At 45.9% G+C, this 12,919-nt stretch overlaps 2 protein-coding genes across 2 annotated transcripts; both read left to right on the top strand.

Annotated features, from left to right (window-relative positions):
* Positions 1 to 798: 798 nt before the first annotated feature.
* Positions 799 to 4,646, top strand: LOC136450712 (uncharacterized). The gene is made up of 4 exons (XM_066451294.1): positions 799 to 954; positions 2,897 to 3,041; positions 3,130 to 3,456; positions 3,741 to 4,646. Exons 2-4 carry the CDS (start codon positions 2,898 to 2,900, stop codon positions 4,380 to 4,382), a joined length of 1,113 nt encoding a protein of 370 aa, XP_066307391.1. The 5' UTR covers positions 799 to 954; position 2,897; the 3' UTR covers positions 4,383 to 4,646.
* A 4,722-nt stretch (positions 4,647 to 9,368) lies between these two features.
* LOC136453516 (zinc finger protein ZAT8-like) lies at positions 9,369 to 10,151 on the top strand. The gene has a single exon (XM_066454077.1). It carries the CDS (start codon positions 9,414 to 9,416, stop codon positions 9,966 to 9,968), a length of 555 nt encoding a protein of 184 aa, XP_066310174.1. The 5' UTR covers positions 9,369 to 9,413; the 3' UTR covers positions 9,969 to 10,151.
* Positions 10,152 to 12,919: the final 2,768 nt, after the last annotated feature.

Raw genomic sequence — 12,919 nt, forward strand, 5'->3', positions numbered from 1 at the left:
CTTTGTATTGCCCCAACAATTCTTTTACCAAACATGATTATTGTTTTCATTGATGATTATTGTTTCCTTCCATGCATGATTATTGTTTCCTTTTATATATTTGGCCTCAGGTGATCGATTTGTTTTCTTCAAAGCAGACGAGGATTGTAGGGATGACCCCTTTCTTTTTTCTATCGCGCAGGGTATCGCACGGCCGGAAGGGGGGAGCGACCCCAAAAAAAAAGTCGCACCAAAAGAGGTTGGCCAATTTGAATTATATGTTAATTCTCTTTCTTTTGCTCGTTGCCATGTATGCTGGTGCATGCAAACATGTAATGTGTGTATGAATAGCACAATAATTTTTTACTTCATATTTTGCCGTGATTCCTCTATCACATGACAGGTAATATTTAATCAAGGAGAATGGCATGCGGGAGATGTTGTGGAATCGTAGGCGTGGACAGATGGATGAAACAAAACAAATATCGTAAAAAAAAAATATCCCACTTTATTTTTTTTTAGTTGTAGTCGGAGATAAAAAATAGCGGATAATGGTCGAATTGTGTGGTGTTTGTCGTAAGGTGCACGATTCGCTCCCGGTTATTCCCCTCGGCTTCTCCACGCCGCGCGAAAAGCAAGCCCGGATCCGAGTTGGTGCTGGGTACTTGGGTAGGCAGGCCCAGGTGGCCTGTTTTGCTGACGATGACAGCCCGGCCCGGCTGCGAGACGCTGTCGTGGAATAGTCGTGGACTCGAGGTAGGTGTGACGGCGTCACGGCGGCATAGACGCGTCGCCGTCACGTCGCGTGGCGCAGAGACGCAGGGCGGTGTGCCGGCCGCGCGCGACGCCCGAACCGTTCGTGGTGTGCTAACCACGCGACACAAGTACACAACCACTCCTTGATTCCCCTCTCCTCCCTTCCGCATTCGTCTCCCCCAGCTGGTCGGACTTCTCGCGCTCCAAGAACTCGGCGAGGTAACTGCTCTCCACACGCCCTCATTCTCTCCCTTTCCCGATCTTCTCCCGCCTCTTAGCTCCTGTCGTCGCTGTGAATTAGATCTCCCCCCAACGCCCTACGCCCACCCCCTCAATCCCCAATGATTTTCCACGATGTTTCTCGCGGTGGTTTCCATGATTGATTGATCCGTGGGGATCCATAAGGCCTCAATTGATATGATCTGGGAGCGATTGGGTTAGAGCCATTAGCGTATTTGGCAAGCGGGCTCCGATTGTCTCGATTTCGCACGGGCAGATCTAGTTGATTTTTCGTACCGAATTCTTTAGGGAATTGCTGGTTCGCCGGGATGTTAAGCAATTCAGGGGTCTGCTTGGCTCCGGGCTGGGACTTGGGAGCATGTGGAATGGGGTTAGGCATGCGATTGCGTTTTTTCCCGATCGATGTTGGACAAGGCACGCCTTGTTCCCCTTAACACGAGTGACCGGCTAAAGGTCACCTGTTGTGCGTGGTTGTCATGTTTAGCTTGGGGTTCTATCTCCTGATTTGTCAGGATAACATGCTGACACTAGGGGGAATGCTCATACAAGACATCTCTTGCTGCAAAATTGTTGAGATTCAACAGATTAGAAATAAGGCGCCAAATAGAAGGGTTGGGTAGGATATGTGAAGAATGATACAACAAATATATCAGTGTAAGGGCCTGTTTGGGTGACGTAGTTTTCGCAAACTATGGTATTACAAAACTGTGGTTTTATAAGCCAAAGAGATACAAAACCATGGTTTAGAAAAAAGAGGTCATGAGTGGAGTTTTCAAAACCCCAAAAAGAATACAGTTTTAACAAAACCATGGTTTTAGAAACTACAAAGTTTATTGTATCCAAACACCAAATAGTTTTTGAAAACCAAAGTATTTTCCAAAACCATGATATTTCTCAAATACTTTGTATCCAAATATGGCCTAATCTGTATCAAACTCCTGTGTAGGAGTGAGTGCCTTTTGCACTGTCTCAAAAAATAAAATAAAAAAGAGTAACCACCTCATGTATGAAACTTTAATAACTAATCAGTCAACGGTTACACTTTTGGGGCCGATCATGCCTAAAGCACACATCAATTCTGTCATATTATATGGTAATTCTAGGTCCTTCACAAACTGTTTCTGACTTACCGCAGGACCATGATGCTGCTGTATTTGTTTGTAGATAATAGTAGCATACCTGTTTATGAAATTGCATTGCAGTGTTTAAATCACACTGCAATAACGTGTCTGCCGAATAGCCTTGCAATGTTTAAAATTACACTGCAATAGGATGTCTTTCTATCCTAACAGATTTCTTTATATATGCATAAAAAGGCTTATGTGCTGTCTGTCCATCTAGATAATAACTTTTAGTTCCAAGGAGTTATTAATGCCATATTGTGTAGATCTATGTGTATTCATCTAACATGCCACTGAATGAGTGTTCCTAGGACATTTCACTTTATATGGCCAGTACCACAAAATGTGGTTACAACCAGTTCTATCGTGATATTTCTCGTGTTCTTGACAAAATTGTTGTATACTTCCTATATGATACTACAGAATCACAAAAAAGGGCGTTCTCTTTTTTCTCGAACATCTCTGTATTTCCTTTTCTACTGTCTACAGAGTAAACTAATGTACGCTACTTGCATGCACACCTGCAAGCCTTTATTAAATACTAATTATTTTTCCAGTCCTTCATATTTCATTTGTTTGTGTGTTGGGAAGTGGTCAGAGTTCTTTCAATTATCAGGTGACAAAATGGTTATGTTTAATCATGCTATTATTTTCCTGGCCCTCGGTTATGATTCTTTGATGCATTCAACTACTTGTAGTATCACTGATGTATATCTTAGTATTGATGTTCATCATCCAAGATCAAATACATCCTGCTAGGTCATTACTTGCTAATGTGCATCTGATTTTGCTGTTGTCAGGATGGAAATGTTTTTCGGCAGCTTTCTCAGTGAATCAGCATCATCGCAGAACCTTTTCAGTCACCCGGATGTTGAGAGATGCCCATTCCTGAGGAACATCAATGGAGCTACAACCTTTTCCTTCACTTCTGCTTTGCCAGTAGCTGTAAGATCTTCTTCCTATGACCTTTTGTTCTAGCAGCGATTAATGCCATCGGTTCATCTGTTCCTTGACAATACAAGCTTTTGTGCAGGCCCGAGGAGGCAAGGGTCCAATTTTTGAGGATGGACCAGGTTTTGAGTCAGCATTCAAGCTTTTCCATGGCCGAGATGGAATAGTTCCCCTTTCAGAAAGATCATATGTATCTGATGAAAACCACAATGACAGCATTGATGTCAAGACTGAACCTGCTCTGCCATTTAATCCATTGGCTGCTAGAGCAGCCTCAATAAGTCTATCAGCATTTGGACCATTTGGTTTTGGCTTCTTCAACAACAAGGGCAAAAGGCAGAACAAGAAGCCCAACAATCTAGATCAGTCACACCAGAAGCCCAAGACACCAGATCAGTCTTCCATAAAAGTTCGTTCCAATGTTTCTTTTCTTCATTATATGTATCATTCCATTTGCATCTGATGATACGTTATGGCCATATTATTTGGTTCCATCCTAATATCAACCCAAGTTACAATGTGTAATGTTAATTATTTTACATTTCATCCAACTCAGAACATTCCTAGCTATCCATTACATTTCTATATCCAAAGGCGAGTGTTGTTGATCAGAAAATCACAGCTATCTCATTCTGCTTGCTTTAATTTATTGAATCAGTGTTCTCATTCTCTTTCATGTGGTTCTTTTTTCAGCAAAAAGGAGTCAACCCACCATCACATGAGGCATTCAGCGATGAGTGGTTGGAAAATGGCCAGTGCCCACTTGCGCGGTCTTACCGGGCAATGAGTGGTGTTCTGCCCCTTGTCGCCAAGGCTTTACAGCCACCAGCTGTTATGAAGCTGAAGTGCCCACCTGCTGTGGTTGCTGTCCGAGCTGCCCTTGCACGAACTGTGCTTGTGAAATCCCTGCGACCACAGCCCCTGCCCTCAAAGATGGTAGCCATTGCACTACTGGGGATGGCGGCAAACATCCCTCTTGGGGTGTGGCGGGAGCACACCAAGAAGTTCTCTCCTCAGTGGTTTGCAGCTGTCCATGCCGCTGTTCCGTTCATTGCAATGCTGAGGAAGTCTGTTGTGATGCCCAGGACTGCGATGGCATTCACCATAGCAGCCTCCATTGTTGGACAGACTATCGGGTCAAGGGCCGAGCGCATCCGTCTAAAGAATCAGGCGGCAAAGGGTACTGGTGATTCTTCAACAAATACTGCTATGTATCCAAACAAGATTGGGAATTGTAGCAACACTGAAGGCAAGGCATGGGATCCCCTCGCGACGAAGATAACAGGTTCAGTTGCTAGGGGTTCTCCTGCACCAACACCAAGCATGTGCTTCTGATTGTGTTATGCGTGTGATTCACGCAAATCTCTACAGAGATTATGCCTGAACCAGTTTATCTTATAGTGTCATGTAATTTCCTTGTGTCAGTTGTGTCCCATGGGCGATAAGTGGAATAAGAGGTGCTACCGTAACAGTATGGTACCACTGTTTGCTGTGTTACTATGGTTGAGATTGATGTATGCATCTGTAATATGATGCTGCTATATTTCTATTTAAAAATCATACCTTGTTCGATTAAAGAAAAAAAGGCTGCATTGGCCATGTTCGCTTGTCTTATGAGCCATACTATTTCAGCGAACGAACATTGTTTTTCTCTCACAACAAATCAGCGAATAGTACTTTCAGCCATTGCTTTTCAGCAAAGGGAACATGGCGTGTTCAACTTTGAATGAACTGTCACGCGAGCAGTTTTGGGAGTTGTGTTGTCTGCATAGACTGCATGCATATATGGTTTGGTTTTGTGAATTAAAACTCTTTCCTGATTCCTGGGAACTGAGATGGTACCTGGTGTGTTAACTCCCTTAATGTGCGGTTGCATTTCTTGCTTCTGTAAATCAGCTGAAGCTATCACATGTTAAATGGAAGTTTTACCCCCTTCAGATAAGCCTTATATCAGTTGATCAGTTGAAGCTGTCTGTTAGCATGTGTGTGTCATGTAATGTTTGGAGTTATGAGTGAGGCACATGTCTCGACCCTGAAATAATATAGTTATGCTGCATTTGTGTGAGAATGCTGACTTTGTTTCTGTCTATATTTAGTTTAAGGCATCATATGTAGGCAGTGAAATGCAACCACTTGCCAGTTCTAGTATATGTCAAACCCTCAAACTTGAGAAAGCAACATGCAAAGAATGGTGCACCCAGAGCAGCACTGTAATTCAGGGTCTTTTTGGCACGGCTTATGCCGGCTTCGGCTTCATCTATTTTGCGCAAATCGAGGCACTGTAGCGTGAAGCCGTTTTGTAAGCCAGGGTTAAAATGAACGAGAAGCCGGGAAAAGCCAGTTTTTCTGGCTTCACCGGCTTTGGCTTCACCGGTGAAGCCGTTTTGGATGAGCCGTGCCAAAGGGGGCTTCAGTTGCCCCTTTGAATTTCCTTCCATTATCAGGGGCTCTTTCTGTCTGTTACGAGCAATTAGGTCCGCTCTGAATCTTTCCTGTGTTTTTTTGTAACAGGTGGATTACAATTTAGGCTGTGTTTAGTTCCTAAAAAGTGCTACAGTAGCCATCACATCGAATCTTGCGATACGTGCATGGAGCATTAAATGTAGACGAAAAAAAACTAATTGCACAGTTTGGTTGGAAATCGCGAGACGAACGTTTTGAGCCTAATTAGTCCATGATTGAACACTAATTGCCAAATAAAAACGAAAAGTGCTACCGTAGCCAAATTTCACGAACTAAACACAGCCTTACTACTTGCTTGGCAAGGATAGACTTGGAAACCTGGGTTGTATTGTGTCTGAACTCTGACGCAGTGTACTTCTGCGGTTCTGCCATCTGAACTGTAGAGGGCATATAATCCAACTTCAATCACTGTACGTCTGTATGCCAGAGCCCCATTGCTCACGAACAATCTGAATATTTCCTAAGGAGAACTATTACTGCATGCTTAGCTGTCTAACATCCATCCGAGCTTAGTCTCCAATGTAGATATGACCTACCTTTATCGTGGCACCAAACAAAACATGCGTTCCCGTGCGCCGGACGCACAAGAAGTGGATGGATACGACCGTCTTTCCTCCCCGAGTCCTGCACATTATTTGCTCCCTTCACCAAGATGGCAAATGGAAACATGGTTACTCGCTCCATCCCAAAATAAGTGTACTTCTAGGTCTATGATGAAAAGATTAATACAAGCGAGAAATTACGTATATACTCCAATAAAAATGTAATCATTGTGTTTTGGAAAAAGAGAAAGTAAAAAAAGATAAACAAAGTTAGTTTGTCTCGTACGTAATTTTAGGAAAAAAATTGAAGTCTAGAAGTGCATTTATTATGGGAGGGAGGGAGTACTTTTTTTGCGTGGCTGCTACTCTCCGGTCATGGGTCATGTCTTTGCATCCAAGCTTCCAAGGACTAGACTTGCAGTGGATGGATCCTGGCGAGTGGCGACGTCGCCAAAGCACATTCAGGTCAAGTCGTACCAGTGGGATGGAACTGAAGGCAGGATTAGGTCCATGTCTCAAAGAGGCCCGACACGTGAACTGCCTCGTGGGCCTCCAGATTCACGGCCCCATCACTACGCGTCTTCTTTCGGCCTGATCCTGCGTCCACCTGAATGATCCGAACCAACAAAAAAGAAGAGTCTGAATGATCGCAAACCAGATGTTCGACATATTTTTTTTCAGTATCAATATAATAGATGGTCAACATGTGTAATCCTCATGGAAAGGCGGCGTTCAAAGACGGCATGATGAAGCCATGGACAATAGAAAATGACGAGATCCGCGCTCTTCTTCCTACCCGTGCCTTTGAATTCCTAGCCCAGATTTTCATTCCGCCCATGTAGAACGCTGAACCCACCGACGATCACACACACACGCGATTGGGTGCTGTCAAAATCAAAACTGGACCTACGGGGAAAGCCACCTCGGACATTGCAATAAGAAGAAGAACCTTCTTACGTATGTCTAGAAAACTCTCCGAATCTCTGCTCCATCCATACCTCCCGAACCCCTGCTTCACCCATACACAGTGGCACCGTACCTCTGTGAGAACAATGCCGTTCCTTAGACCTGTGCTTTGACATGGAACAGACGAGAGGATTTTTTTAATCTCAGTTTGAAATTCGCTCCCACACGAAATCGAATCCAGGACCTGAGGAGTGCCGCTGGGACGCTCTAACTAGGTGGACTACAGGCCCTTTGGAGTGTTGTCAAAATCAACACATGAGATGAGAACCGTTAATTCGAAAAAAAAGCACGAGAAGCCTGTTTTTCTGAAGACGTCACCGGAGGGGTGAGAGCTCCGTTTTCCATTGATTTCCCGCCCCCATCCTCTACCTTCTCTCAGCCTTTCGGAGCACGTAACAGTAATATAAAAAGAATCATTGAAAAGTTAGAAGTCAAATCCGCTCACATGTCGCAGTGTCAGGGGTTGTTTGGTTCCTGCAGGAACTCCTAAAATTCCTGTCACATCGAATGATTGGACACATGCATGGAGTATTAAATATAGACTAATTACGAAACTAGTTGCATAACTTACGACTAATTTGCGAGACGAATCTTTTAAGCCTAATTAATCTATGATTTAACAACATGATGCTACAGTAAACATGTGCTAATGATAGATTAATTAGATTTAAAAATTCCTCTTGAAATTAGCCTTCATCTATGTAATTGGTTTTATAATTAATCTATATTTAATGCTCCTTATTAGTATCTAAATATTTGATATGACATAAATTTTAGGAGCGACTAAATAACCAAACACCCCTTAGGCTCTTGCTTTTCCTCCTCCATTATTCCCTAGCTGTAGCTGTAATCACCTGCTGCTTCTCGATGTGACGGTAACATTTGGCTACTTGCTCCAGTGACCCCTCCCTCCAATCGCAACAAAACAGCCAACCACTCCATGATGAGCAGCTATCAGTACCACCAGCCGATCGCGTCAGGCCCGCCCGGATGTATCCTCGCATCCGCATGACGACATGCACATCCACATCAAATCTAATCTAGTATAGATGAAAGAGCCCAAGTTGTTGACTCGTACCAGTGTCTAGCTGATCTGCTATCTTCCGGAATCCAGATCCCGTGTATTCTGAGTTCTGACCGAGAAACCTCTTGGTTCTTGGACGAGCCAGAGAGAACACTCCAGGAGCTCGCTTCGGGGACTCGTACTCTGCTTCCGGACCAAGAAAAAGCGCACGCGATAACCCAGCGAAACGTCAGCCACGAAGCCGCGCCGGTTTTTTACAAAATCAGCCTGTCGGCTGCCGCACCCGCACGCACAGGCCAAGTGACGGCGGCTCGTCGGCGCCTCTTGCTTGGCCTCGCCTGCTTCGCGCATCCGTGCATCACAGCTTACGTTACCTCCGCCGCCGCCGCGGCGTGCCCGTGTGGGCTCGCGGGTGGCCGCGGCCGAGGCCGAGGCCGACGTGGTCCGCGCGCCCGCCGCACACGAAACTAAACCAAACCATGCAGTGTTCTGGACTGGTAAACGCGAACGCCGATGGATTAGGTCGCCTCGCGGTTCGTTCGGCCGTCCTGCTGGGCGCCATGTCCATGCTCCTAGCACCGTACCGTCTCCTGGCGTGAAGAAATGGTCGCCGCACTTTCGATTCGTCAAGATATGCACGTACACTCACGGAATGAATAGTCAAGAATGGATATGCGTGTCATGTGTGCAAGCGACGTACGTATGGTCGATGGTGAACAAGTACTCTAACCAACCGATCATCCATACGCGAATGCGGACTAATATATGCCTTCTTCACGAAACTGCCATGGTAAGGTGACGTCACATGCATGATACGTTACGTGCAGTAGATCACCCTGCACTTAGCTGGAAGCGGCCGGTGGAAAGTGCGCAGATAAAAGAGACTGCGGGTGGGTCCAGAGTCAGCCGGCCGGTCGCGTAGGGTCGAGTTCCTGCGACGCCGCCATGGCCAGGAATCCAGGATGATCGAGCCATGCCATCTGAACGGGCGAGTGTCCACCGAAAATTAGCTTCTGGACGCGTGGCAAAGCACGCAACACCTAATTGAACCATGTGTTCCGATCCGAGGCGCGCGCCATGGGTGACGACGACCAAGTGTGATACGTACGAGTGCGACCGCGTCACGTGTCTTCGTGTCCTAGCCTCATCACATCCAAGCGGCCGCTGCTGGCCTGGCCAGTTCGCACAAGCCCTGACGTGAACGCCTCTATCATCACAGATACCCCTGCCCAGTCATCTCACAAGCAAGCGCGCTCGCCTCGGTTAGTCAGTTTATATATGAACACGTACGTGCGCGTAAGGGTGGAATTTTAGTTGGCTGCTTATATATACAAATAATATAAAGGAGGAGAATCGAACGTTGATCTATCCATGGTCATGACGCTTACGAGACACGAAGCGGAGGAGAGCAAGGAGATGGAGGGCCTCCGGGCGCACGCCGAGGCGCTGCTCACGCTGTCGTCGCCCGCCGGCAGCGGCGGCACGTCCTCGGCCGCGGCGCGCAGGGCCATGGCGGCGGAGGCCGTGTTCGAGTGCAAGACGTGCAGCAAGCGCTTCCCGTCGTTCCAGGCGCTCGGCGGGCACCGCACCAGCCACACGCGGCTGCAGGCGCGGATGCTCAGCGACCCGGCGGCGGCGGCGGCCGAGAGGGACAGGGCGCGGGTGCACGAGTGCGCCGTCTGCGGCCTCGAGTTCTCCATGGGCCAGGCGCTCGGCGGCCACATGCGCCGCCACAGGGGCGAGGCGCCGCCACCAGCCGCGCACGACGACCCCGCGGCGCAGACGGACCGGGACATGCCGGACCTCAACATGCCGCCGTTGGACGACGGCAACGGCAGCGGCAGCGGCAGCGGCGATGGCCAAGGTCCACAGCAGCCGGATGATGATCGCAGCCCGGAGCCTCAGCTGCTCAACCTGCTTGTATAGCGCGCGTAGCGTGCACAAACGGACGCGTGCGTGGTGATTCAGAGTTGTAAATGATAAAATGAATGGTGACATAAATTTTGGAACTAGAACATGAAATGGAATTCTTCGATGACTAGCTTAGTTTCATAGGTTGTTCCTGGATTTAGTTGGTTACTTTTCCTTTGTATAAAGCTATTGGTCGGTTCAATTCATTTGTTTGTAAGTAAAATTGTGAATATTAGCTAACTGCTTGTTGCGTCAACCACTCAATTGGTGGTTCAGTGAAATAAATTTATAACACACAATTTATCGAAAAAGGGGTAATAACCATCACTTCCAACTAGTTGCTCGTGGGAACTATAAGTAAGACAAGAATTCCAGGAAGGGGACGAAGCGCTCTCAAATCGTACAACCAGAGGGGAGTCATTGAGTCAATAATTATCTTTGATCGAATCACAAACTAATGACGCCCAACAATAATGAGTTGCTTGCACAACTCTTTACGGCAAAAGAGGTGATGGATGCGATTCTATAGATGGAACATGACAAAGCACTTCAATCCTGATGATTTGCTGAATGTCATCAGTTTTTTTTTTTTGAAGCAATAAAAGATGATCTTATAGCGTTGTTGAAAGATTTACCTCTTTTCAGCTTCAACTTTGACTTTATAGCTTTGTTACAAAAAGAAAAGGAACCTACACATATAAAACGATTCCACCCAATTCATCTTATGAATTCTAGCTTCACTTTTTGCCAACGGCGTACAAGTTGTAAAAGGGTGTAGCTCGTAAAATTGTAAAGCTACATAATCTGTGTTCATATATATATTTTTTTGAACGAAACTGGAGGGGTTTGCACCCCTACAGCATTTATTGAAACAAAACAAACGGTTCAGAGTACAAAGGGAGCAATCTGTGTTCATATATTAGGTAGATACATTATAGAAGGAGTTGGCATTCACCACAAAACCTTACATGAATTGTATAGGAAGCAATTGAATGGTGTTATTCTCGCGTGGTCAAGAGACAGACGGTCGCTGAGGCGCTCACCAACAGGAACTGGATACGACAGATCAGGGGAGGCCTCTCTGTCCTAGGCATAGCCGATTACCTGTACGTCTGGAACGCCATTCAGGGCACAACACTCACAGATGCACCTGATCAGTACGAAGCACTCCACACAGCCTCACACCCAGTGCCGGGCTGCAACAGGATCTAGGAATCATGGGCACCCCTCAGAGTGAAGCTGTTCTTGTGGCTAGTTGTTCAGCGCAGGCAATGGACTGCCGATCGGAGGCAAAGACATGGGCTTGACACGCACGACACATGCCTCCTCTGTGACCAAGAGCCGAAGACGATCGACCACATCGTGATTAGCTGCTCATTCTCTAGACAAGTCTGGTGGGGTGTCCGTGCGACACTTGGTGAGACACAACAGCTCTTGCGGGCCGACTCCATCCTTGACTGGTGCGAAGCTTGGCGTGCACAGTGGTCAGAAAGGTGTAGACACGGCTCAGATTCTCTATTTGCTTTGATCGCCTGGGAGCTCTGTAAAGAAAGGAATGCGAGATGCTTCCACGAAGCAAACACTCGAGTCCATGCACTGATGGCGGTCATCAAACATCAAGCCGAGCAGTGGGTGCATGGCGGCGCCAAGTACCTTGGTTGTCTTCTACAGCGAGTAATAGGCTAAGCCTCGTGTCGTATTGGGGAGACAATGACCTTTGTTGAAAATCTTTAAGTCATCCTGTTGTAATCAAATTATTCTCTCTTAATACACACTACTACAGAAATGAGCTTTAGTCCCAGTTGAGAACTAGCTCTACTCCCGGTTTCCCAACCGGGACTAGCAATCCGGGGCTAAAGGTGTTGTTCTTTAATCCCGGTTTGCCACAACCGGGACTAAAGATCCTCCCAGCTTTAAAAAAAATGCCTCCCACCGCTGCGCCATGTGAGATTTGAACCCAAGACCTCATGCACTGCCTCGCGCGTAGCTTACCACCCCACCTACACAACACATCTAACAATGGATGTGATGCTTTCCTTTTGAACTAACCCATCCGAAATGGTCCTTTAATCCGGGTTGGTGTTACCAACCGGGACTAAAGGGTCTACCTTTAGTCTGGGTTGGTATTACCAACCGAGACTAAAGGTTGGAGGACTTTTAGTCCCGGTTTAGCCGTTGGGCAGGGACCTTTAGTTTCGGTTGGAGACACCAACCGGGACTAAAGGCCTTCTAGTTCCGGGGGTAAAAAATGCCGAGGCTAATGCCAAATTGGGACATCGTTCTAAAGTTTGTTCTCTAGCCGTGACAAAGACGCACAAATCTTTTTGCATGATCAAGAAAAAAATAGATTTTGAGAAAGCACACAGCAAATTAAGTGAAATGGACCTCCGTACAACAATATTTACAAATGGAGTTTTTTTATAAAAATGGTACAGTTCGATTGATCGATTTGTTAGAAATGGATGCATGGGTGTTAAAGTGAATAACGATATTGATCATTGCTTCCAAACAAAGGAGGGTAAAAGTAGTGATGGAGCCAGAAATATGATTTTTACTTTTGTTTAGAGAGGCTAACGGGACAAATTTCTTCAAAGTTTAGTCAAATTCAAAAACTTTCAATAGAGATTGTAGGTGCTTAGGGGGGTCTTCTCCGTCCTGTGGTAGAACCATCTAATTTAATGTCTCTCAGGAGTACTTGTCTTCCATTAGATACTAAGCACCCAAGGACACTAAACTACGTAGTTCCATCGAGCACACCTTAAGGGAGAACTCGAAAATCCATTTTTTTCTATCAGGATCATAAATAAAAGAATAAAGCTTACAATATTTTTACGTCATTTCTTACATCACTTTATTACAGTATCAGAATATTACCTCAATTTATTATAACAACGGAATATAACAATGTTATCAGAGTTACAGAGGAAGCATGATTAATTTAATGACATGGTGGAGCATTAACATAG

Source organism: Miscanthus floridulus, chromosome 5 (assembly GCF_019320115.1).
Source record: "Miscanthus floridulus cultivar M001 chromosome 5, ASM1932011v1, whole genome shotgun sequence".
NCBI classification, from domain to species: domain Eukaryota; kingdom Viridiplantae; phylum Streptophyta; class Magnoliopsida; order Poales; family Poaceae; genus Miscanthus; species Miscanthus floridulus.

Excerpts from the sequence above, each read along its gene's own strand:
- LOC136450712 (XM_066451294.1), top strand. The coding sequence starts at position 2,898 with ATGGAAATGTTTTTCGGCAGCTTTCTCAGTGAATCAGCATCATCGCAG. Across the intron at positions 3,042-3,129 it reads CTTCTGCTTTGCCAGTAGCT|GCCCGAGGAGGCAAGGGTCC; the intron begins GTAAGATCTTCT and ends GCTTTTGTGCAG. Across the intron at positions 3,457-3,740 it reads CAGATCAGTCTTCCATAAAA|CAAAAAGGAGTCAACCCACC; the intron begins GTTCGTTCCAAT and ends TTCTTTTTTCAG.
- LOC136453516 (XM_066454077.1), top strand. The coding sequence starts at position 9,414 with ATGGTCATGACGCTTACGAGACACGAAGCGGAGGAGAGCAAGGAGATG.